This window comes from Ostrea edulis, chromosome 2 (assembly GCF_947568905.1).
Source record: "Ostrea edulis chromosome 2, xbOstEdul1.1, whole genome shotgun sequence".
Classification (NCBI taxonomy): domain Eukaryota; kingdom Metazoa; phylum Mollusca; class Bivalvia; order Ostreida; family Ostreidae; genus Ostrea; species Ostrea edulis.
The window spans coordinates 81214483-81241299 of NC_079165.1; the positions used below are offsets into that span (position 1 = coordinate 81214483).

A 26817-nucleotide genomic window follows, 5' to 3' on the forward strand; every position below is an offset into this window, starting at 1 on the left:
ACAAATCAAGAACAGCTATCTTCGTTACGTAACAAACATTTGGCAATTTATATGAATTGATCTCCAGGAATATGCTCGACCAAGAATGTATTTCCCTCAGCAGCGGTGCCTTTTTAATGATTCATTTTGTGTCACAGTATATATAATTTAGTAAAAAAGTTCTCACCTTTTATTGTATGATTCAATCTTTTTGTTTTATCCAATCTGACTAAAGTACAGACCTATATTATTATATAATAATATAGGTCTGTACTTTAGTCAGATTGTGTTTTATCTATTGTCAAATTTTCTTAAGCTTATGTTCTTTATTTCACCTGTTCATAATCTTTTTGCTACCAGTAGATGATAAATGTTGCCTATCAAATACACCTGTTGCCGTAATGTTATAGAAGATTTTAACGACTACTGTAAACAAAACAACCTGTTGTAAAACTCATCTGAAAACAATAACACAACAATGTGACTGGTCTGTATTGGTTTTCCTCTTAAAATGCATGTTTAACTGTGATTTGACTGGAGACAAATGTGAAATTATTGTTAATGGATTTATGACATGTTTGCTGGTACTTTAAAACCACTTTTGATATTTTCTGACATGGTGAAATATTGGCACAAGTAGGATATCACGTGACTACTACGTCCTAGCGGAAAGTGAGCGCTGATGAAGAAACAGTTATGGAAGAAGCATATGTTATTAAAAAAATTTAAACAAGGAAACTAATTCAGTAATTATATTTGGAGTCTAATGAGAATAAGATTAGAAAAGATTTATTATGGCTCATTCATACACTACATTACAACTTTTCCACCATATAATCTTTCAAAAGTCCTTCCACCATATTTCAAAAGTCCTTCCACCATATTTCAAAATTCCTAGTGTCGTGATTCTGTAGTAACCTGCATGTCAGCAACACAACAATAGAAAATAATCGAATAAGTGCCTACGTAGTCAAGAGCGCTTTTCTTTTGTCAGTACACCACTGGGTCAGGCCAACCGCAGCTAGTCTATATCTCAGACCGGAAGCAGAGGAATCATGCGCTATCGTCATCTTATTGTTCGAGGAAAATGACGGACCGTAGGATTGTCAACAAGATTTTAATAGACTCGGATGGCAGAGTGAAAAAGCCGTCTAAAACAGACTTTCTACTAATGCTCTTCAATTTACCTCGATAATTCCTCTTAAATGGAATAATTACCCTCCCCAGGATTCCTTTATAAGACATGTCGTTTACAGACAAGCAGGCAGTCGTGAAAATGAAAGAAGAATAAGCGACAAAGTTTTTCACTGGATATTTTTTTAATTAAAGAGTTTTACAGACAGCCATATCTGTCCAAATCTGGCACATAAGTCTAGACTGTTTGCCATGACGACTGTTTGATTATATCGTAAGAACACTGCAAATGACTACATATCCCAAACATACCTGATCTAATATAGTGTTACAGATTTCAAATCTTTATGCTGCAAAAGTAGATCAAACCTTAACAAAAATTCCATAAATGTCAATATTTCCTCGTCATTGCGCTGTAATGTTTCGCTGGCCGATAGATATGAATTAATGGATAAATATACAGGGCTTATCTCAAGTCTCTTGTTTTATAACCTATTATCGCTGCACGGTACTGAAGTATTAACGGAGTTATCGAGGAATATAGGATGCAAGCTATGCGTGTTCTGCTGCAGAGCTTTTTATATTCAATTATACATCGATACAAATCACGCAGATTAGATAAAAGCTGTGAAATCTGTCTCGAGGTTACTTATGATATTTAGGAATATGTGTACTACGGAAAAAGCAGGAAACGATTGTTAATTTTCTAAGTGTTCACGTTCACATCTCTTTGCATTGATTGAATATCACAGTCGAAGCTGGAGATCTGCAAACAAGGTTTATTGGAGCAAAGTGACAGGTGTTTGGGATCATTACTGGGGCTTAATGCGATAGATGGAAACCAATCTTTGTTAAGACAATTGCAATTTGTGTAATTTTACACAGCAACATATCTTTATACGAACATTCACTATGCTACAAGAGGATGTTTACGTACATGTGTATACTCTGCAGAGTTTCTTTTCGGAAAGCACTAATTAATTTCAGAATCGATTTGTAGTTATCGTCCTTGAATTACTTCATAACCTGGTCACTGACAATTGCACTCTTGTGAGCTAGTTACCTCTTTTTCTCTTTCGATCTTATTTACTCCATGATAAGGTCTATACTACACGAGGATTGTGTGTTATCTGACGCTGAATATTTTATGAATTAATTAACATTCACTCACCCGGCTAGGGTCATATATGATTCTTTTCTGTCCGGATGAAACTACTGTGGTAAGATGTTGATGCTTAATAAAGAGAAATCTGACAACTTAATGTTACGTTGATTTGAAATTTCAAAATCAGTAAATACATTCTTTTTTAAGGGTGCACACACACAATACCATTAACATTTATCAAATTTGAAGATATTATACGATTGGTTGATTGATTGATTATTGTTTAACGTCCCTCTCGAGAAGTTTTCACTCATATGGAGACGTCATCATTACCAGTGAAGGGCTGTAAAATTTAGGACTATGCTCGGCGTTTATGGCCATTGATCAGGGAAGGATCTTTATCGTGCCACACCATCTATGACACGGGACCTGGGTTTTTTGTGGCCTCATCCGAAGGACTGCCCCATTTAGTCGTCTCTTAAGACAAGCAAGGGATACTAAAGTCTGTAAGGACCTATTCTACCTCGGATCCCTAAGGGTGTCGTGATGATTGGGTATCATTATGTATACATACACATTTTACTTTCATTCAATATATTTGTAACAAGTTGTCTGTCAAGCAGCATAAAATTTTCTTCAGTGATTTTGAAGCGCTGAGCGTAAGCGGCAAAACGCTTATTAGAATATCAGCGGATTTTCAATCGATTCAAAGGCGCTTCCGGACTAGCGCCATTTTGTGCTGTCTGTGGCAGACTCATAAATAAGGGGGTTCCTTTCATGGTATCACACCGGTAATTGTCCAATCAAAATGAATTTAGTCAATTGTAGTTCCATATATTTAAAGAAATATGTTTTTCCTTGCGCGATTTTTCTCATTTCCTCTTCTTTTCTCTTAATTTTTGCACCCCTGATGAGGAAATTTTGTGTAATTTGTAGAAATAACCAAGTGTATACAAAGGAACTATTTGCTGTTGGTAGCTGAGGCTACTTCCTGAGGTGTACTCCGGCTGTTTACACACATGTGAAAAACATGTGGATTTGAGGGTAGTCTTGTTTGCGGGTAATTTAATTTCGAAAATGCCGCGTAGGGTGGTGCTTTTCTGGTGTCGGCAGACGAGATAGGTAACATAGAACGTTTCTGACTGCGTTATTCGGCATCAATTCTGTAAACTGATTTTTAATGATTTTTTTTCCTCTATAGTAATATATAGTGAAAATAATTACCGGTGTGATACCTTGAAGCGTATATCAAACGTGCATGATATCTTCTCATTTTTATCACTTTTTTTGTCAAGTTTGAGATGGATGCACATTAAATATTACTAGTATTACACCTTGTTAATGTTGCCATTCCAGAATTCTCACGCTCAGTGCCATTCTGTGCTTGTACAGTTTATGCCTCTCTCTCTCTCTCTCTCTCTCTCTCTCTCTCTGTGTGTCTCTCTCTCTCATGATTTACTGAATCTCTCTCTTTAGGTACATGTAGATCTACCAAAATCTTCCTTTCTATTAATCTCTCTATAGTTTTTCTGATTTGCAAATTTCTCTCTGCGCTTTCTGATTTACCAAATCTTTCTCTCTATATTTAGACAAAATTCTAGTCTGCACGGTGGTAAAGACATTTTTGATACTATGATTTCCCCCCGTAATATGTAAGCGCAGAGTTTACAGGAATTGCCCGACGCAGGCCGAGCACATGAATATTCAGTATGTTTGATGTACAGGAATGCTTTTGAGATTCATTTATCTCCGTGATAGAAAAGCATTATAAAGGGACGAAATCAGACCAATTTAGGTGCTCGTGCATAACAGAGTTTATTTTTAATCTTGATTCATCTCAAGCCGAACGAACATGGAAAGTGAAGGTATTTGAGGATGATCCAATAATCAAATTTAACGCTCTACCAGATTCAATTATGAAAGATGCAACTTTGAATCAATTTCCAATTCCATGAAATGAAACCCAAGCCCCAGATCTAAGACGGTCACATTCATTGATGTGAATAGAGAGGTTGGACAATAATGAATACAATTTTCTGTAATCTGACCGTTCTATGTGCAGCACTATATAGACCCCCGACCCCTATTTAGACAGACTTAGCCAACATCTTCTTCCCGAATGGTATACTATTTATAAGCAAAATCATGTAGCTGGTATTGATACTACGAAAATCTGTTCCTTTTAATTACGAACAATTTCCCTGTTGTCGCGAGAAGCAACACTGTCACTGGATTTAATCTGTGGGCGAAGACTTGATCCCCATCGGTTCCCACACAATTTCATTCCACTAAAGATAGGCTGCAGCTGCCCCCGGTCATTCTGTTATTCAAATAAATCCTCCTTCGGCTTGTACCAGTTTGATTGAATTTTCTACATAGTTTAGATGGAGATACGAAATTGTCGTTTTTCTCAATCAGGCTAGCTCTCATAGCGAAACATATTGTTTACTCTCAAATCCCATGTATTTACATAGCGTGAAAGGGTTCCTTTTTTCTTTGTTTCATCTTTTGTTTTATGTACGTAGTATGAAAATAAAATGTGGTAAGTTAGATTACAACGTATAGTGAGAAGTCACACAGTTCCCCTCTGATTATTTAATCATGAGCAACATTCCTGACCCCCAGTATAGTTGATCTGATCAGACGCAATCACCAATCCCAGGATTTTATATAGTAATAAAGAGACCAACTAAAGGGATGCTAAGGCGAAGCTTCAGACCGACAACTTCCCGTGGGCATCCGGGTTAGAATAGGTCCTCAGTACCCCTTTACTTGTCGTAAGAGGCTATTAAATGGGGCGGTCCTTGGATGAGACCGCAAAAACCGACGTTCCGTGTCACAGCAGGTGTGGCACGATAAAGATCCCTCCCTGCTCAAAAGCCGTAAACGCCGAGCTTAGGTCGAAATTTTACAGCCCTTCACCGGCAATGGTGACGTTTCCTTATGAGTGAGAAATTTTCGAAAGAGACGTTAAACAATATAAAATCAATCGATAAAACCGATAATTGTCACTTGCGTTACATTCAGTCCTCAGCGACTAGTTTTATCTCGGTGATACTTAGAGCCCAGTGTTGTAGTGATAGGTGGGTGACTACCAGAAGTACCGTAATTTCCTCTCAGTTGTTTTATTGAATCTTCCACCAATATGAATCAGGCATCTTGGTTATTCGTCACGGGTGGTCTAACCAACACAACAGGTAGTACATTACTGAACACAATGCAGATTAGATGATTAATCGCTGCACAAGAACTTTTTTTTTTATTTGTATTTTTCCTGGAAGTTGTATCGTAATTCCATACAATGATATTTAATACTGCTAAATTGTCATTCTTTGTAATAAACAGGATATTTTACTGATAAAAGTGTCTCAGAGGTAGTTCTTGGAATGCAGCCTTCTAAGTGTTCCAATATTCTCAATGCGATAATGCTTAATTAGAATTACGTGATTAAGAAAACTAAATGTACCAAGGAGTGGGTGTCCCTTCTAGTCTATTAAACCTGATTGAATGAATAAAATATTCAGTCTGAGAAACGCAGAAAACGAAAATTCTATCGAGTTTTTTAAAGTTGCACTTGAATGACTTTCTTCACATACTAAACACTCAACTATAATTAAGAAAAAAAGATTAGGTCCGTTGACAATTTCAGTAAAGGTATGCATGAAAAAGAAAGAAAAATAATCATCTTTACTTCAAACAGTGGTGTTTGTTTGTTTTTTCACAATTGAAATGGGACAGGACAGCAGGCAGATGCCTTGATGAGTCTCCAGACTGGTGCACGGTCTAAATGCGCACTGCTCCCGTGAAATAGGTACATGTACACAAATCAACACAGCTGTCGCGACAGACAAGTGGTCAGGGTGTTCGCTTTGCATGTCCCAGGTTCGATTCTCTATCCAGGCGCTATGTCCGACTAAGACATTTAAATTAGATAGTGGTTGTCCCTTCGCCAGGCGCCCGGTTTTAAAAGTGAAAACCATGGGTTTTTGGGTATAACCTTAAAAATGGAAATGTCGTGATAGAGGTAGGCAAAATAAAGAACACCCACTGCTACGGTCTTTAGCGTCATTCATAGGTCAAAATTTGTGGCACTTCACCTGGAGCTAGTGACGTCATTTATGAATGAAATTCTTGAAAGAGATGTAAAACAACATACAAATAATCAACACAATCCAAAGATTATAAATACGTATACTGTAATTGTATATATGTAGCTTAATGTTAAATAATCATCACAATCCAAAGATTATAAATACGTATACTATAATTGTATATATGTAGCTTAATGTTAAATAATCAACACAATCCAAAGATTATAAATACGTATACTATAATTGTATATATGTAGCTTAATGTTAAATAATCATCACAATCCAAAGATTATAAATACGTATACTATAATTGTATATATGTAGCTTAATGTTAAATAATCATCACAATCCAAAGATTATAAATACGTATACTATAATTGTATATATGTAGCTTAATGTTAAATAATCAACACAATCCAAAGATTATAAATACGTATACTATAATTGTATATATGTAGCTTAATGTTAAATAATCATCACAATCCAAAGATTATAAATACGTATACTATAATTGTATATATGTAGCTTAATGTTAAATAATCATCACAATCCAAAGATTATAAATACGTATACTATAATTGTATATATGTAGCTTAATGTTAAATAATCTTCACAATCCAAAGATTATAAATACGTATACTATAATTGTATATATGTAGCTTAATGTTAAATAATCAACACAATCCAAAGATTATAAATACGTATACTATAATTGTATATATGTAGCTTAATGTTAAATAATCTTCACAATCCAAAGATTATAAATACGTATACTATAATTGTATATATGTAGCTTAATGTTAAATAATCAACACAATCCAAAGATTATAAATACGTATACTATAATTGTATATATGTAGCTTAATGTTAAATAATCTTCACAATCCAAAGATTATAAATATGTATACTATAATTGTATATATGTAGCTTAATGTTAAATAATCTTCACAATCCAAAGATTATAAATACGTATACTATAATTGTATATATGTAGCTTAATGTTAAATAATCTTCAAATTTAATTCAATCTCAGTGTTTTTTATGCACTGATGCACTGCAACAAAATGCGTTATTTTCGTCAGAGCAACAATCACATCTTTTGCGGCAACAATCACCTCTTTTGCGTACTGATGGAGCAGAGCCAGTGTTTTAACAGAAAATGGTATGTTTTTTGTGCAAGAGATATACCGAACATTTACTGTAGATTTGTTAAAGAACGTGAATATTCGTGTTACCGGCATATAGATATAATAATATAATCTGAAAATAAATGTATCGTTTTGGCTTCACTGAAAGGTTCACGAAATGGATACTGGAATAAATTGATTTAATTTTATTCTTGAAGTAGGATATTCATGGTTAGTTTTGAACCGATGAACGAGAACACCTGGGGAAGGGGTATTGTCATTATCTCCGTGTCTCCTGCAGAGTACAATATTTGTTTGTACTCAGTATCTTTCCTATTGTTTCATTTTATAAGTATATTAATGTGCCATTAGCAAACCCTCCTAGAACTCACATCATGCCATTCTGCCCATTCAAGGTTCATAGTCACGTGTAATTGAATTAAAGGAGAAATACTTGATCTTTAATTTTCATTCCTCACGAGCGAAATGCGTCAATCTTTTTTTGTATTCGTTTTCACATACACTGGCAATCTTAATTAAGATTGATTGTGTAAAATTATGATCCAGTCATTGGAATGGGGATGTTGAAAAGTTTAGAATTACATTTTTCTTACAACTTTCGCATTTGTTTGAATGCTTTGCCGCGAAAAAAGACTGGATTTAAAAAAGTAATTGTTTCATTGCATGATAGAGAAATATTATAAACTTCCTAACGCGTCTTCGTCGCTTGCTGTGAATACAAATCAACGTTAAACTTTCGAGGGAAAATTTAGCATCATTAATAACGCTTTAAAAGTCATAACAATTACATTTGGATAGCTATCTATCCGTTTTTCCTGATTTCATCTTAGCCGTGGAATTGCTTGAGTAAACTACGTAATTTAAGTTTCGTGACACGAGCTAATGAAATCTACAAATGAATCTGTACAGTATTTTTATCCTAAATTGCTCATGGGGGTCTAGTTTTATGTCAGTTTCTAAACAAAACATCTTACTGAGAAAGAAAAAATAGTCCAAGACCTTCAAAACATCTTACTGAGAAAGAAAAAATAGTCCAAGACCTTCAAAACATCTTACTGAGAAAGAAAAAATAGTCCAAGACCTTGGTATTGGTAGCTTCATTCTAACGTTTTGATTTCCATATAATACAGAAAACTAAGGAAACGTGATTTTTAATTGAGGGGTGGGGTGGGGTGTTACGATAAATGTGTATCAAACAAAGAGTGTGTGTTACAGCAACACAAATCCTTCTTAGTGCAATACAGATACATTGTGTAGATGCAGGAGTGTTATCCAAAAGCTGGTGTGTGTGTGTGTGTGTGTGGGGGGGGGGGGGGGGGGGGGTTAGACCCATACCATGTATAGTCCTTTTGTATACAATTCTTTTATTTCAAATGCTTTGCAGATATATTTACATCTACCAAGATTACAAATCTTGCTTACATTATGAATAAATAATGAAATGATACCGGTCGACAGGGGATGCTTATTCCTCCTAGGCAACTGATCCCACTTCTATTATGTCCAGCGGTCCGTGTTTGCCCAACTCTATATTTTATATTGCTTATAGCAGTTATGAGATTGTTCGCTGTTCGTTACCTTCACCTTTCTTAAAGTGTGCGCGTAATTCTTTATAAATGGATATATCAAAACAGCAACAACAAAATAATGATAAGGTTCTCATCCTATATCTAATGATGTCTCATATAAATTCACATCGGAAGATTTAAGAAAAGGAGAATTTTATGGTCATCGCAAAAAAAAAAAAAAAAAAAAAAAAAAAAAAAAAAGACTTTAGATACTTATATCAAATATTCACGTTTACCAGTGTATTGCCATTAATGAACCTATTCGGCACACCTCAGCCGATTATATTGTTGCACATCTTTGATGAAGGATACCGTAGTCGGCCGAGTTTAGCCAAATGTAATAGACCTATTACGTTTTATGTAGTTTATTTCTAAATATAAGCACTGACTTTTCAACTTGACATAAAAACTTATATATCTATAAAAAGATCAAATACAATATGAAGATTAAATGTCAAAGCTGGGTGTATTATGGGATATATGAAAATAAGTGGAGCATGGAGATACATGTATACTTTTTGTATCTTTACTAATATTCACTCGTGTATTGCTTTAGATAAAAGTCCAAGAAATCCTCAGGTGTTTTATTACAAAAGAATTATAAGAAAATCTAACGCTGTACATACACTGGTTGCCTTTCGTTTGACAACAACCATATAACCCAAGGCAAATGGAGAAGGGGTCTCCTTATTCACTGCTCGATTGATCTGTCCTGAGATTTGTAAATATAATACAATGATAGGGCGTGAAAAATAACCTCCAGACATTAAATTAACTTAAAAGATGACGAAGTAGTCTAGATCCACGTTCAATGTGAGATCCATGCATTCCTAAATTGCATAACGTGATGTTCCTTTTCAAATGTTGTATGCAACTTGATATCAATTTTTAGGAAAGTCTTGCGGTAAAATCTGATAAAGATGGCATTCTTAGGTCTTGCAGCAAATCAAAAAACATTATTACGCAAATTACACCATATTTTGTTAGACATAATAGATCAATAAACAAGAATAAAACTCGCGGCTTTCCCATCGCCGTATCAAGTGATTGCAGAGCAGTCGCTATCACGAAACCAATTACATGTTCTGTTCACAAGTGATGGGTCCAATGCTTCTTGTACATAATAGAGCTGAGAAAACAGATTTTTGTAAGAGTAATTGAGGCGAAACATATCTTTGCTTATCTACTACAATTAATTTCAATTAATTCAATAACGGGACACGAAAGGAAAAATAGCGCATCACGAACAGAATATCCATCACACCGTACAACACAGTTTCAACAACTCCACTACGGATCATTCGCTGCTATAAATACAAAAGAGACTATCGAAACAAAAAGTTAATAGCATTTTTTTCTCTGGAAGACAAAGTACATAGCAATTGTAGTGGTGATATTGTGTCAGTGGAGTCGTTGCCTCGTTTTCACGGCGCAAATCATCCCTGAACCAGATTCTGTAGTACACGAGTACGACACAGTTCTATCCTTCTTTTTTTTTTTTTTTTTACTTTCTGTCAAATTGTCTTTATATTTTTATGATCAGCGAAATCCACCTGCATCAAACATGGTACCATCTATTTAATGTCCTCCGCGGAGACGATGTGTAATGACGTCAAAAAGGCACGAACGGAAAGGTGCACAGACATGCATGTATAAATGCAAAATACCTTCGGTTATAGAGACGTTTTCAGAATGGCAAAGTGAGTCATTTCAAAACACTTTGGGTTTAATATTTGCATAAGCGTGATTATTACGTATCGTATTTGAGTAAACTGAATTATTTCATGTAAAAAATATGACATAAAAATTGTTAAAGATATAAGGTATGCATGCTTCAAGGACCGCTCTGATCATCTATCTATATAAAAATATTCAAAAGCAGCAGCAGATCGCTGTTTTTTCAATCAAATAACATGATCCAAATTCACCCTCAAAACATTGTAAATGCGTTATGGAAAATGTGGATATCGACAAGTTATTGAGCGCCGTTGCCACCATAATATATATCATGACAATGAATATGACAGATACATACAATTGCAGAATGGCAAAGCTAACATTAATCTAAGCATTTTGCGAAAAATGTAATTTGCTTGTGTATTGTCCAACTAAGGTCTGTAACATTTCTAACAATAAGGCCCAAGCAAGATTGGAACGCCTGTCGCTCTGCATTAATTGAAGAATCGGCGTTTGCGTACTTCTTGCCGCGCTGCATCATGAGGGCTCGTGATTGAAGTGTAAAATTGTGACAAAAATGTTACGCGGAGGGTTACTTATATTTGACCGAAAACCATGAAAATGAAACATACATGTACCTGTGCTTGCACTGTTGTACTCAGCGCAATGCTCTAAATACTGTACCTCTCATAGCATTGACTGTCTACAAATTTTACTCCGACTTCACTGGTCTATATATCTCTCATATTGACTGTCTACACAGTTTATCCTGACTTCATTGGTCTATATATCTCTCATATTGACTGTCTACACAGTTTAGCCTGACTTCACTGGTCTATATATCTCTCATATTGACTGTATAATAACTTTAGTGGTGGTGCTTCATGACTTTGGTAATTTACAGTCTGCTTCTGGTGGATAGTTGGACAGTCTAATTTCAGTGGTGACCTTGATCTTCATTACAAGCGAAAGCATTGATTAAAGTACAGGAATTAAGCACAGGATGTGACGTATTCCAGCCTGCAAATGAATTGGATTGGATTTAAATTCTACGTTGTTTAGATTTGTAAAGAAAATTACAAAACTTATACATGACCATACCCCTCTTTGAATCTTGAAGTGTTGACTTCATTTAGTATGGTCGTCAGCTCACTTCTGATCAGAATGTGTTTGTTACCTGTTGTCGTCTGCAGCAATGTTATCGTTCAATAAATTTTCACATTTCAACTTCTTTTTATAGAACCAACAAGTTGTTGTCCTTTAAAAAAGAACTGCAATAGGGGGACCACAGGCTAACAAAAGCTTGATATTCTACACAGGCATGCGTTTCTAACAAAAGCTTAATATTCTACACAGGCATGCGTTTCTAACAAAAGCTTAATATTCTACACAGGCATGTGTTTCTAACAAAAGCTTAATATTCTAGGTTGAGATTAATAGAATCCTCCATTAGTACGAGTGTGTGATAGGGAAATTCCACCGAGGGGACAAGATTCGCAGTCTAGGACGAGGCTTTGCCGAGTCCTAGACAGCGAATCTTGTTCCAGATGTGGAATTTCCCTATCCCACATGAGTAAATAATGAAGGATTATTTTTCTCACGTTTTACCTAAAGTTTAGTGCATAAATATAGGAGCTTTGAGAAAATTCTAAATTATCAAAATCCTCATTTGAACTTTGGTGCAAAAACTAATTAGATAAGCAGAAAGAACACACCCGAAAATGGTTTACACTGTAAGTGTAAACTAAAAAAACCAAGGTTGTCCAAGGTTTCTAAGAAAATATATGACGTCACAATCAAATGAGGTTGTAGCATTTTGAGACAGAAAAATCTCACATGGCTGTCTCACAGGGTAAAGTCGATCTCACACTGGTGATAATGTGAGAAAAAAATGTGTTTTAAACAAATTTTGTTAAATCTTGAAACGTACATATTTCATTACATAATTCCTATTGATAGAGTTGTGATGATATATAGGCATAATGAATTTGAAATATTTGAAGCTTTGACTTGAAACCTCAGAATCAAGAGTCATTCTGGTATTTGATTTGGATCTTGAAGTTCAAATTCAACAGAAGATAAGTTAACGTTTGAGTTTCATACATACACCTAATCCAGTGATATAAATCTGGCATCAGAATACCCTAATCCAGTGATGTCAATCTGGCAACAAAATACCTTAATCCAGTGATATAAACTTGGCAACAACATACCCTAATCCAGTGATATAAATCTGGCAACACAATACCCTAATCCAGTGATATAAATCTGGCAACAAAATACCTTAATCCAGTGATATAAATCTGGCAACACAATACCCTAATCCGGTGATATAAATCTGGCAACAAAATACCCTAATCAAATGATGTAAATCTGGCAACAAAATACCCTAATCCAGTGATATAAATCTGGCAACAAAATACCCTAATCCGGTGATATAAATCTGGCAACAAAATACCCTAATCAAATGATGTAAATCTGGCAACAAAATACCCTTATCAAATGATATAAATCTGGCAACAAAATACCCTAATCCGGTGATATAAATCTGGCAACAAAATACCCTAATCCGGTGATATAAATCTGGCAACAAAATACCCTAATCCGGTGATATAAATCTAGCAACAAAATACCCTAATCCAGTGACATAAATCTGGCAACAAAATGCCCTAGTCCAATGATATAAATCTGTCAACAAAATACCTTAATCAAATGATATAAATCTGGCAACAAAATATTGATGCTTGTAAACTCGAAAGTAGTTTTTCATTTCAAAATCTCGCAGCCACACAAATGAATGTTTTCACAAACCATACAGAGTATCTGTTTAATTCTCTTGTTTATGAAACGTTGCTGATTCTGATAAATCCCCCTGCGTACGGTCACGTGCTACCCTGTTAGGTCGTATCTATAAATAATGGTCGCGTCATCAAGCTCCGGTGCAATCTTTTCCTGAAGTCGACAAGGAGTTTTTTCTCGACTTGATGGAAAAGGCTGAGCAATGTCCCGATTGGCTCCGTTGAAAACGTACACTTGTGCATGCACCAGCTGACTTTTCCCCATATTATCCTGTTTAACCTCACTTATACATTTTTGCGTGTACTCCAGGGTCCATGCCATTTCTACCAATTCTGATTAAACTTGGAACAAAGTATCCTTGGCTAAAGGAGTTTTACCTTAGTTCCAGTAAATGACCATATGCCTCTGTCCAACGGGGGGGGGGGGGGGGGGGGTAGGAAAATAACGAAAATAGGGTGGGTGTTTTAAAGTTAGAAGTACCATTGAACCATGCAAAGCTCAAATTTTTCAAATAGGCTTTTATGTATGAAATACCGGTAACTTATACATGTATATTTAAATAAACCCATAGTCCCCGAGGGATAGGGTGGGACCACAATAATTGGTCTAAATTTTAACGTATATAGAGAAACTAAAAGTTAAATTTGTCGACTTTATATGCAGCCATGTAGTGTTTGTTGTTTTACGTCCCATTCGACAATTTTTCACTCATGTAGAGCTTTATCGTGTAAACAACTACCGTGTCACGAATCTCATCCAAAAGACCCGGTGTAGTAGCATAGACTTTTCCCCCGCATAGACTTTCCCCCCGGAAAAACGGGCCCGGGATAGATCTTCCCCCATAGGAGGAAAAAGCGCCCAGCATATAATTTCCCCCTATGTACAAAGTCAGTATAGAGTTTCCCCCTGGGCGGAAAAACCGTCCTGGTATAGAATTTTCCCCCTCCTGTTTCCGGATTTCATCGACCGGAATCTTTTTCTCTCTCATGTAGAAGCTTTTGAATACATATAGAATGAAGCAAACCCATGCAATTGTAGATAATAATCAATGAAATTTGTTATTATTGCTATAAAGAGGTACATGTTATAAAATAAAAGTTACAAAAAGAAAGAAATATGCGCTGTGAAATTGTTATAGTTTAATGAAATAGATATGCGCTCATTAATATTACGATATTCATAAAATAAAGGAATTTTTTTTTTAGATGTTCAAGTTGGGTTTACACGCTGAAAACTTTGAATTGCATATAGTAAATACAATATGCTTCCCAAAAGACTGTAACGATGGTCAATATCATTTGATGTTTTTCGTAAAAAGTCGACTAAAAGATATACATTTAAATTTTTGAAAAGTAAAATAGATGCACTGTATAAATAAAAGTAATTTAATTTTCCCGTTTATTTCAATTCGAAATTTTTAGATTAAAAAAACATTAACTTCTTCCCAACTTCACTATTTCAGATGTTAGATACTAGTAGATAACAGCAAAGACTTGAAATGTCTGAATGAATTGTTGATATACCATTACACGACTTAAATAATTTTCTTGTTTTGAAAAAAAAAACACCATAAGATGATGATTGTGATACATGTACACAAGGCCCTGCTCAAAATAAAAAAAAGTAATAAGAATTCCTGGGTCTAGATAAACAAGAGAATTCTAGTAATAGCTAAAATGTAAGAAGGGGGAGGGGGAGCGTACTGTCATTTAGGGAGAAATTCTATACTAGGACGGTTTTTCCTAGGGGGATTGGGCCCGGGTTAATTCTTCCTAGGGAGAAATTCTATACCAGGCCTATTTATCCGGGGGAATGTCTATCCCGGGCCCGTTTTTCCAGGGGGAAAGTTTATGCGGGGGAAAATTCTATGCTACAACACCGGTGCTGTAGCGTGCGATTTCTTCCGTCACAGTATCCCCCCCAAAAAAAAATAAAACCCCAACAACACCGACCTACCTAGGTCAGACCCCCCCCCCCTTGGAGGAAAGTGCCCAAGTTTAGAATTATTCCCTGCACAAAGTCAGTATAGTTGGTTAGAATCCCTCTATTCCTAATTTCGTTTCTGGATCTTCAAGAATCCCTCTATTCCTAATTTCGTTTCTGGATCTTCAAGAATCCCTCTATTCCTAATTTCGTTTCTGGATCTTCACCACGCTTGCTTTACTGAACCTGTCGTTATATTGTTTCTGGATAGTATCATCCAAAGCAATAATGTAGTAAAGGATCTCGGACTCCCAGACAACAAACAGGGAGACATCGAAATTAGCAAGTGATGTGACATGGTGTTGCTCTCATATACCAACGCCAAACACCTCTTGATTGATCAAGGACCGGTTTGAGGCATATTTGATGGTCAAAAACTTGAGCTCCAATCTTCATCAAAAAGAACGTTTGGATATAACTAAAGGTTATATAAACTAGCTGAATTTATTTTACTTCTCTTAGAAATAAATTTATTGTAAATAAATCAATATTAGTTGAACAAATCTATTGATTACAAATGTTAGAAGAATGCATCCACTTTTTTGAATCCCTTTCCGACAATGTTAACCGACCGTCCCACAATCTTGACCTACGGGTTGGTATGTTAGGTGAGAAATATTTTTTTTTTAGGAAAAAAGCTATTTCTGTTTTCAAGACTAAACTCATTTTATTTTTAAATTCAATATTTATTATTGATTAATGTAACACATTTTAAGTAGCATATCCGCTATTGATGTTGAAAGAATTAAATTCAAGCATTTTCCTCTATCAAAGCATAACAAAAACTGTTTTATTTCTATTGAGTTTTGACATTTATTTGTTCTCTTTAAGCCGTTTTCTTGTAATTGCATTCTTTGGGAGAAGACAAATATTTTGATATATAAAATAAATATTTGAAAATTGGTGTAGAACTATGTCAGCTTGACTAAGGCGGAACCATAAACTTTTTTAATACGACATCGTCCGATTATAATCTTTTCCAGTTACGAAGAACAACAATGTTAGTAATTCATGATACAAACGAGTTGCATGTTAATCTCCGCCTAATAGATAATCTGCAATAATTGAGTCGGTGGAGAGGGTGCTGGGTGATTGGCTGTCGGTTCAGTTTATTTACTAAGTAAACCGCGGATTGAGAGAGAGAGAGAGAGTAAATGCGGAAGACAGATCTAATTTATATAGGAATAAAGGTTGGTTGGGTGTATATTGTTTAACGTTCCTCTCGGAGACGTCACCATTTCCGGTGAAGGTCTGCAAAATTTAGGCCTATGCTCGGTGCTTGAGGTCTTTGAGCAGGGAGGGGTCTTTATTGTGCCACACCTGCTGTGACACGGGGCCTCGGTTTTTACGAGAATATTTTACTCATACGGCCTTTGAGCAGGAACATAGGAACATAGAGTGATTTTTTTTTTGAGAGAGAGAGAGGAAAAACTTCATTTTCAAGAACTGTAAGAATGCAGCAATTCTAATTATCATTTATGTAGATCTAATTTGCATTATTCCATGGCCCTGGAGCCAGAGCGCGGGTCCACAATAGAAGTTTAAGGATTTGTAGTGCTCCAAACTCACGAGTCTTAATCCCTGAATAAACAGGTTCATCACATGGGCATTGTATGCATTAGATCTCTTCTTACATGTAATTCTAAGATGAAGCTCAAAATATTTTTTTCTTGTCTTGGATTCTTTCAGTTCTTCAGCACAATATTAACAAGAAAACTAATTATCTACCATGGTAATACATTTTTGTGATCTTTTTTTAAATGTATGGTTTGCTTTATTTAAATTTCCAAGATTCCAAAGATAATTTATTTGTCAGAAGTAAGGAGATACGAATATGTCGAATTTTATCAATATGGCTAATCGGTATGGCACCTTATCTCGTCATTAATGTTAATCAAGCTTTTACAAGCTTTGATTTGTTAGGTCTGCAGTCTAAGATTCTGAGGATAAGAAAATGACCGGGCTATGGTTTGGGAAAATTATTTCAGTACAATGTATCTGGCGAAGTTCAACGTGAGCTGATTGTTTTATTGTATGTGTTTTTTCGGGGGGGGGGGGTGTCTTGTTTTGTTTCTTTTGTTATGCTTCTTGGTTTTTTTTTCTTTGTTTTTGTTTTGTCATTGGCAATAAAGGTTGTATATATGGACGTGTATATACATCCGGTGTGATGCAGGTGCTGGCAAAGATTAACATCATGAACATAGTATCAAATATGTGAAGCGATACGATTATCTAACATGTAAGCAATACAGCTGTTTATTCCCAGATCACCAATAGGAATTTATCAATTCTGTCTATACGAATTTCAAATTTTACGTGCGCTGTTTATCTCACTGAAAACAAAATTGTGAAGATCAATTCTTAACTGCAAGGTCTAAACTCAACAGTCCTGAACTTTACATTTCACTGAAATTAAAATAGGAGTACATTACAAGGTTAATTAGCCGCGATAGGTCTCTCTAACCTGAAGCAAGTCACTCCGACACCGTGATGATATCTGTTGATTTCCATAATACTAGCATCATAGGACATTAAAGAGGTACACTGATAAAAACAGACACGGTCCTTATCCACGTGCAGGGGAGAACCTAGGGCTTTTTAATGATTGGACAAAGTTAGAGGTGGTCGATATCGAACTAATATCAGACAGGATATCCATCACTATGTCAATTTGTACACACTCAATATTTGCCCCGAGAAAATTTCACGAGTTCACCTTTAGCAAGATATGAGAACAGACAGAATCAAAGGACTGAATGTACTCAGGGGAATTGAACTTTTCAAATATTCAAAGAAACAAAAATAATTACTGGATACATGTATATCTAAGTATTTTCATTGGGTTTCTTTTGTTTTTTTTTTTCATATTATTTTAGTATTATTATTCTTTTTTTTTTTTTTTTTTTATCAATTTATTTTCCCTTAATTTGCGCAGTTAAAATTGGTTCATCATTTATTTACTCTTTTCAGATGCTATGGTTCAATGAATTTATATAATATTCATTCATTTACTATACTCTGGCGAGTTTTGGAGTATATCTATTGGTTCAGTGAATTTATATTTCCAATATTGAAAGATTGGTTCATTGAATTAATATATTCATTCAATATACATGTATCTCAGATGTGGTGTGGAGTACGTCTTAACCTTCAACTCCTCTAATCAGGAATGAACTCGTCCATATATAGTGCCTCATTTACCAAAACATGTACATGTATAATAGAATTTTTTCTCTATCATTTTAGGAAGCAAGCACATCTGTTATATAGTACTCATAATTTGAAATAAGCTCTCTTTGTTTACATCTTTTGAATAAAGGATGTATATTGTTAGAACGTTTTCTGTGGCAAAACATGTACATGTTCGTCATTAAACAAAACGAAGATGTAAAGAGGCCAACATCAAAGTTCAATGCAATAAATTAATGCGCACAGTGCATGATAGCCAAGGGAAGTTGAACTCCCAAAAAGTAAAAACGAAAAAAAGTAGATCATTTGAAACGGAAGAAGTTTGATTGATATTTGATTGAAGACTAATATGTTCTTTTCAAAACGAATGCATGATTACAGCTTTGATTTCCTCTGGTATCCGGAATAAGAGGATTCAGGTTCCTGGTAACCAAGGTAAAATAGCTGGATTATAAAATGTATGGTTAACACAACAGACTGAACGATCTGCGCCACAGAAGTCGAATTAATGTGGGCGTAATTTCTCTGCATTTAACTAAGTCGGTATCAAGTTCCTCATCATTAAATCTAATAACAGCATGTTATACACAAAAAGCTTTTCCACGAATCTATAACGCAAATTATGTCGTTGGTCTCATTACGGAAATGGTTAGGAAAATGTCCTTCATAAAAGTGTCACAATGACACACATTCCGCTACCGGTGATTACTGTAGCGTCAGTGCTGCGTTATAGGTAGGCAATCCGTGAGGACACGTCCTTTGTCTTTTGCCTGCTGTTAATCTAGAGTGTATTTTATTTTTACATTGACTGGGTTTTCCTCGGGAGGAAGGGAGCGAAGAGTATTTATCTTGAAATAGCAAATCTTCTTAGCGAACCGTCGTGCACAGTGCCAGTCTATATTAGCATCACTGTCAACAAAATAACGATGTTCCTGCTTCGCTTAGCAAGGAGTAACGAGACAAAGGGCTAACAGGCTAATGTTAGAAAAATGTAAATTTTTGCAAAAGTGAAAATCACGGGGTGGTTAATTAGCGACCAGGACAATAAATTTATGACATTTTTGTGTCTCTGTACAGCAATATTTTCTCGATTCCTGCCTCTGTTACATTAGCTTAATGCCGTGCCATGGTGTGATTTTTGTATTTACAACCACCCAATACATTCTAAAATCACTACATGAAGTGTTTATATCAGGGATAGATAATGAAAACAATTTTCTAAATATAGGTTGAATTCCATCAGCAATTTGTAGATTTAGGCACCTGATCCCACCTCTGGTATATCCAGGGGTCCGTGTTTGTCCAGTTCTTTATTTTGTATTGCTTATAGGAGTTAAGAGATTGATCACTGTTCGTTATCTCCACCTTTCATTGAGTATATGTTCTTACAAGATCTTGGTATCATTCACAAGATCGGTGCACCAATATCCTTTAATGAAATCATGTCCCATATTTGCTCTAATTCCTTCGTAAGGACAACTGTCGCGTGTGGTAGACAGCTTAACCTGTGATGAGTTACGCCATTTTAATAACTGTATTGAATGTACTTCATTTCTTAAAATAAAACATAATGTACTTTACTATGACATAAACTTGTTGGTAAATACAGTTCTTTACTTTGATTTGTTACCAATCTTTGGAATGACAGACAATTTTTCGAAAGAAAATCAAAACTGGAAACGAAATTACGGCGTAACTATTTTACTATCAGTAACTACTGAGGCTAGTCGCATGCTTGCAGCCTACAATTTTTTAAGACGGCGAGTAGCATAATTTAGACGGCAAAATAGTGTCTTTTAAATTAAATTGATTGCATTTCTTCCTATACATATTTACGTACTAAAAGTGTTTGTTTTCGACGAAACAGAACAGTTATTCCACCTCGCCTTCTAAGGACAACCCGACATATTTCCGTAGACAGTCAGTAAAAAAAACTTAATAAGTATTTAGTGGTGGTCTTCATTGGGTATAACTGGAGAAAATTCAATGAATATATTTGTCTTGCTCACGAACTTATAAATTTATAGATTATCATTACATTATATTTATTTTCCTTTGGTATCTTATGTTAATGAGTTACATTTAAGATTACAAGGTCTAAAAAGAAAATGTAACTTCGTTTGTTTTTAACTGATTAGATTTTGGTTGGTAGATGAGACCTTGAACATTGCATCGCCATTTTTTCTTCTTGGCCACGTTTCAGTTACTTGGCGATGATAACCTGTAAATCATCCCTTGTAATAGTTTAATTTACCGATAACTACCAAGATGTTTTAGTAGTTCGTTTGATATGGGATCGTTAGGAATCAATACGTTAGAAATAAAATCCTGTCTGCGCCGATATAGGTTTAAAACAGCAATTCTAAAATCCTGCGCACGAGGCATGCTTTGATATCGCATTAGTCTGATTGATTTCTCTGTCGATTTCTACACGTAAAACAAATACACTTGGGAATAAAATTAAAATATCTCATCTAGATGAATTACCAACGGTACCTAATTAGTCAAAACCTAATGATCGTAATGATAAAAATGAGCAACATGCTTGAGTATAACAAAACTTCGTGCAATCAAGTGGATGACTGCCATATGCGAATTTTTCCATATTTAATCTGAATATATTAGATCAGAAAAGTATTTGCGAAATACTACGTTAATGTCATCAATCACCATTAATCGTTGAAATGTTGATTTATGATACAGTATTGAATACTCGTGTAGCTCTGAGACAACAGCTGTAATTCTAAGGTGAACAGACAGTTTTATTTCTTCCGTTCAGTATTAGATAGAAACGTCAAAAAGGCACATCACAAGGATATGATATCGGAAGAATCTGAAAATATTTTCCGATGGCGTCGATGGATGATCTTGGATAAATGTGTTGGGCTGGTATTAATCAGAAGGATCCCCCAACACTCATTGTTGTCCAACTGATTCTCCCTGCTGTCAGTAGTCAGTAATCTGCTCACAATTTGACCATTTTGCAAAGCAGCATTCAAGTTGGAAAATTCATCTCCTGCCATACTTGAGTGGAATTGTTCATTTCATGTCTAGGTTAGCTAACGAGGAAAATCAATCACTGGTGTGACGAGGACGGTGACGTTTGATCGATGGCGGGCCGTTATATACACAACCCTCACCCCTAGTATTGCCTCCCTTGATCGTATACGTCTGCTTTGCGTTTTTGTGTTAATGAAAATGAAATATCAGTTACAAGCATGTTAAAGTCTTTGCCCTGCTCGAGAATATGTCACGAGTATTGTCGTATTCGATAACGACACCCCCACCCCCCACCCCCCCAAAAAAACGACAAAGGACAGATGCCCGTTGATTTTATGGCGCTTAAGGGCTGTCGTAGATGAAAACATGTTTCTTTTGTTTTCTCTATTTGATCTTTTTGTATTTGACAGGTTACCCAAATATGGTTGCTAAGCGATATTCTTTGTGACGCCTGGGTAGCTTCTGATGTCCTATCCTGTACCGCGTCCATTCTGAACCTAACAGCCATTAGTGTAGATAGGTAAGTGGCGGTGGGTATTGGAGTGACCGAGAAAATCAACTTCATAGAAATAGAGCATTTTTGATACATGTACCAGTGTTTTTAAATTATATATATATATATATATATATATATATATATATATATATATTTTTATATATATATATATATAAGACTCCAAAGTGCGATGGTCACGCCAAACCCCGATGGTCTGCGCCAATCCCCGATGGTGTGACACGCCAAAGTGCGATGGTCCACACTCATGCGCCAAAGTGCAATGATCTGACACGCCAAAGTGCAATGGTGTGACACGCCGAAATCCATTGGTTTGTAAACGACACAGTGTTTTGGTACAGACTGCACCAACCGTGTGTTGTTTCACTAAACTATCAGTGCAAAACACATGCATAAAAAATAAGAAGTTCAACTTACTTCATTACCATTTAGTTGTCGTGTTATTAAACACAAAATATATATTATTATATATAAATTTGTTTTAAATACTCTGACAGCAAACGATAAATTTCGTGGTATATATAATGTGTTCTTTACTATCACTACACACTTTCTTTGGAGAATTTATTACCATAGTTATGAATTTTACAACATGTTAAAAAAAACACCACAACGCGTTTCTTATCGTACTTGGCAAGTGCCATTCATGTCTGAAAAATTAAGTTTTCGTGCCTTTTTACCATGCTATTATATAATTGGGTGCTTTATCACTATTGGTTTCCAATAGGCTTACATATAGGACGAGAACAGAGCCTGTAGATGCCGTGTCACAGTATCGTGTTTTTGACATCTTGACTCCCAGGAAGGGGATGGAGGATGATAGAAAACGAGACAAAATGGGGAAATAAAAAGAGACAAAAAATGCTTCAATGTCTGTCGATTTTCTTTTAATAGGTTTGAACTTATGACTCTTACCACGAAATTCATCGTTTGCTGTCAGATTATTTAAAACAAATTTTAATTAACATACATTGTAGACCCAGATTATCATACATGACCAAGTAAAAAAGAGAGGAAGGAAGGGAAAAGAACGTAGGCCCCAAATAATGTGTTTAGATAGACTTGAAGATTCTTTATGTATTTTGCATTGAAGAATTCCAATATTTGCTAAATATTAGACAGTAAAAGGGGTATGCTTGCTATTGGTCAAATAAAAAAACCTAAACGATTGCTGAGATGATATCCAATTTCTGCAACTAAATGATGGACTATTCTTCATGTGCGTTTTTTTTTTTAGAGTAATCTGCCCTTGGGTATTGTTGATTTTAAAGAAATGTCAAATTACAAGCTAATTTACTGGGTTCTTTTAACATAATTACTGAACAAATTTTCTCATCTAGTCCTCTACGCTATTCTCTTCAGAACAATACACGGAGTATGATGTCTATTTTTCATTGAAGGCAAGAAAAAAGACAACCAGTTTTTGTTAATTTGACAAATCTCATTCTATTCAAAATTCTTCAACTCTGTCGCTGTATTTTTGATACCTCTCTTCTTTGATATGTTATTCTTTGCTTTCAGTGTACATGTTTGTCATCAATCAGTCTTAAGACATTGCAATGCTGTATGTTTTATCCTCTTTCATACTGTCGTAGATTGAGTTCGAGTTCATAGAAACAAGATTAATCAGCGCCAGCTGCCAGTCTTCTATGGAGAAGGACCTGGCATGTTAAAACGTTTTGTAATCTTACCCTCAATACTCAGGTTGCCTGTCTGAAATTAATCGATTAGAATTGCATTTTATTTTCGATATAAATGGGATTTTATCTGTTTGATTTGTGATTTTCTGCTTAAAGATACAAATGGTCATGTTATTTTGATATCTAAGAGAAAAATGTGAAAGAGGAGGGTTTGGTAGTGGCGAGTATTGACCGTTGACCCTAAAAGTTATAGACATTTAAAAAAGTTTCAAAACAGATCCTCTCGTTGATAGTACATACAGTGAAGAATTTTCCTTATTAAGGGGCAAATTTTTGATTTGAGGTTTACAAGTTTTTCGAATGGCATTTGGTCTTCATGTGATTGTGCTTCGTGTCAGAAATAGAAATATGTGAATATTTTATAGAACATAGATGTTAACGGTAAACTAATAACTCAACTTTGTGGCAAACGAGATGACTTCATGTTCTTCATCGTCAGCTTCCCATATCAATTTACCAACATTCCATTACATGTATCATCTGCATATGGTGCCTACTTCTCTCAACTGATTTGATACGCGAGATCATGTTCTGCATATCATCAACCTTTAAACCGAGACAGACTGATAATTAAGTTTATGTTACAGGGGCTTCGTCAGTTTCATTTAAAGTCAGCTTTTAGCAAATTTTATGGTCGTAATAATTATATAATTTGCAAAAACAACCTTTCATTATGTCACATGCTATCTGATTTGCGTTTCATACTAATTGTTGGGCCGTTCTTTACATGCTGATTTTGACTACAGATTACCCCCTTTACCTGCTCAAGACATAGAGTACCTGTCAACAGGGGCAGCTTAGTCCTCTTAGGCACCTGACTGGAGTGTCTCTAGATCCGTGTTTGACCTACTCTTAATTGTGTATTCCTTAAAGAATCTATGAGATTATATATTTGATTCACACTATAAAACGATAGTTTGAAATATTCTAGGAAATCACTCATAAATCATGAAGATTATATAATATATTGAATGTTCTTGTGACATAGAATCTTTGGATTTTACACATAATATTTTAAGCGCAACCAATCTGTGAAATACATCTTATGCACATATCAAGTAGATATACATTGACAAGAGATGTTTAGAGTTGTGGTGGACAAAGAAAATACACCATACTTGAAAGAATACTTAATCTCTATCAAAATGAATAATTTCCAACCAAAAATATATGCCAGAACTTCGATTAATAACATTCGTTAGATAAATATATGATGATAAAATTACCCGATGTGATGTGTCTTAACTAAAATCCCCATTATTTTTTCTGGTCACTGATAACAATTCAATGAACCCGCTAAATGGTTGAACAGTAGTATCTTTTATTTTGCATTGAATAGATATAATACACTCTCAATTATACTAGTTTCAGGTAATAGAATTGTATATATCACATATGTAAAAGGTGCTCCATCTGTCCAATGACTGATCAGTAACATCACCTCTATATATGATGTGTAAAGTACACTGTAATTGAATCAGAATCTACATTTTCTACATTGTCATGGCCTTTTATGTGCAATGAAGGATTAAACGAAAATACACCATTAAGCCGAGGTGGTTAGCTACTTTTCCATAGTATTTCTAACTAATTAGGTATAATCAGAAAGGAGAAGAAATATGGCCCTGATACCGTAAAGTTTAAGTTCGTGTTGGAGTGGGTTAAACTCTGCTTAATTACATAAAATGAAAGAAAAGTTATATTTTAAGAGCAAAAAAACAAAACAAAACTGAACTTGACAGGAAAAGTTCCACCTCGAAGACATGCTTTTTAACGCGGAAGCTTTCTTTGTGGTGTGGTGTGATTTGCCTCTCAAAGAGAGTTTTGAAATGGCGGTTCTACGTTTGTGCTTTTTACTTGTCACGATTCATAAGTTCACTCTTCATTGCTTATTTCACATGATAAAAATCAAGAGACTTGCTACTGACGAACAAGTTGATGGTAAAAGGGTTTCAACAGTCTCGATTAAAGTCAGCATTTCGCAAAATCTATGATCGTTATAACGATCTAGTTTGCAAATACAACCTATCATTGGGTCAAATTCTGTCTGACGTGTTTCATACCCATTGTTAGACCGTTTTTGGCACACTGATTTTGACTACGAATAACTCCGTTGATCTGATCAGGATATAGGGCTCGCGGCGGGTGTGACCGGTCGACAGGAGATACTTACTCCTCCTAGGCACCTGATCCCACCTCTGGTGTGTCCAGGGGTCCGTGTTTGCCCAACTATCTGTTTTGTATTGCTTGTAAGAGTTATGAGATTGATCACTGTTCGTTACCTTCACCTTTCACAGTATATCATCCCCATATAAAATACTTTGGCATCCACCCACGGTAGCTACTACTATCGCAATGTGATGTAATCGGCAGAAATTGGATGATTCTACGCCCTCATCTAACTTTACCTAAGTGTTCAACGTTCTTCTTCCATATTGTCTGTAAATTCCTTTTGCATTGGTTTATATTCCACGTGCATGATGTATGTTCTTCCAAATATGAAAAGGTGAAAATAATGAACAGTGATCAATGTCATAACTCTTATAAGGAATACAAAATTAAGAGTTGGGCAAACAAGAACCGCTGGATATACCAGGGGCGGGATCTGGTGCCTAGGAGAAGTAAGCATCCCCTGTCAACCAGTCACATCCGCCGTGAGCCCTATATCACAAACCATACAGAGTATATTTTTAATTCTCTTGTTTATGAAACGTAGCTGATTCCGATAAAACCCCCTCCGTACGGTCACGTGCTACCTTGTTAGGTCGTATCTATAAATAATGGTCGCGTCATCAAGTTCCGGTGCAATCTTTTCCTGAAGTCGACAAGGAGTTTTTTCTGGACTTGACGGAAAAGGCCGAGCAATGCCCCGATTGGCTCCGGTAAAAACGTACACTTGTGCATGCACCAACTGACTATCCCCCATAGTA

The 26817-nt window shown here is 35.4% G+C and overlaps 1 protein-coding gene across 3 annotated transcripts in view; it reads left to right on the forward strand.

Moving 5' to 3' along the window:
• Window positions 1-26817, forward strand: part of LOC125681177 (5-hydroxytryptamine receptor-like) — a 64852-nt gene that overhangs the window by 27002 nt on the left and 11033 nt on the right. For all 3 annotated transcript variants that reach the window (XM_048921143.2, XM_048921142.2, XM_048921141.2), the window contains exon 3: window positions 22084-22193. In XM_048921143.2, the coding sequence (XP_048777100.2) occupies window positions 22084-22193 (110 nt within the window). The remainder of the gene's footprint in view (window positions 1-22083; window positions 22194-26817) is intronic.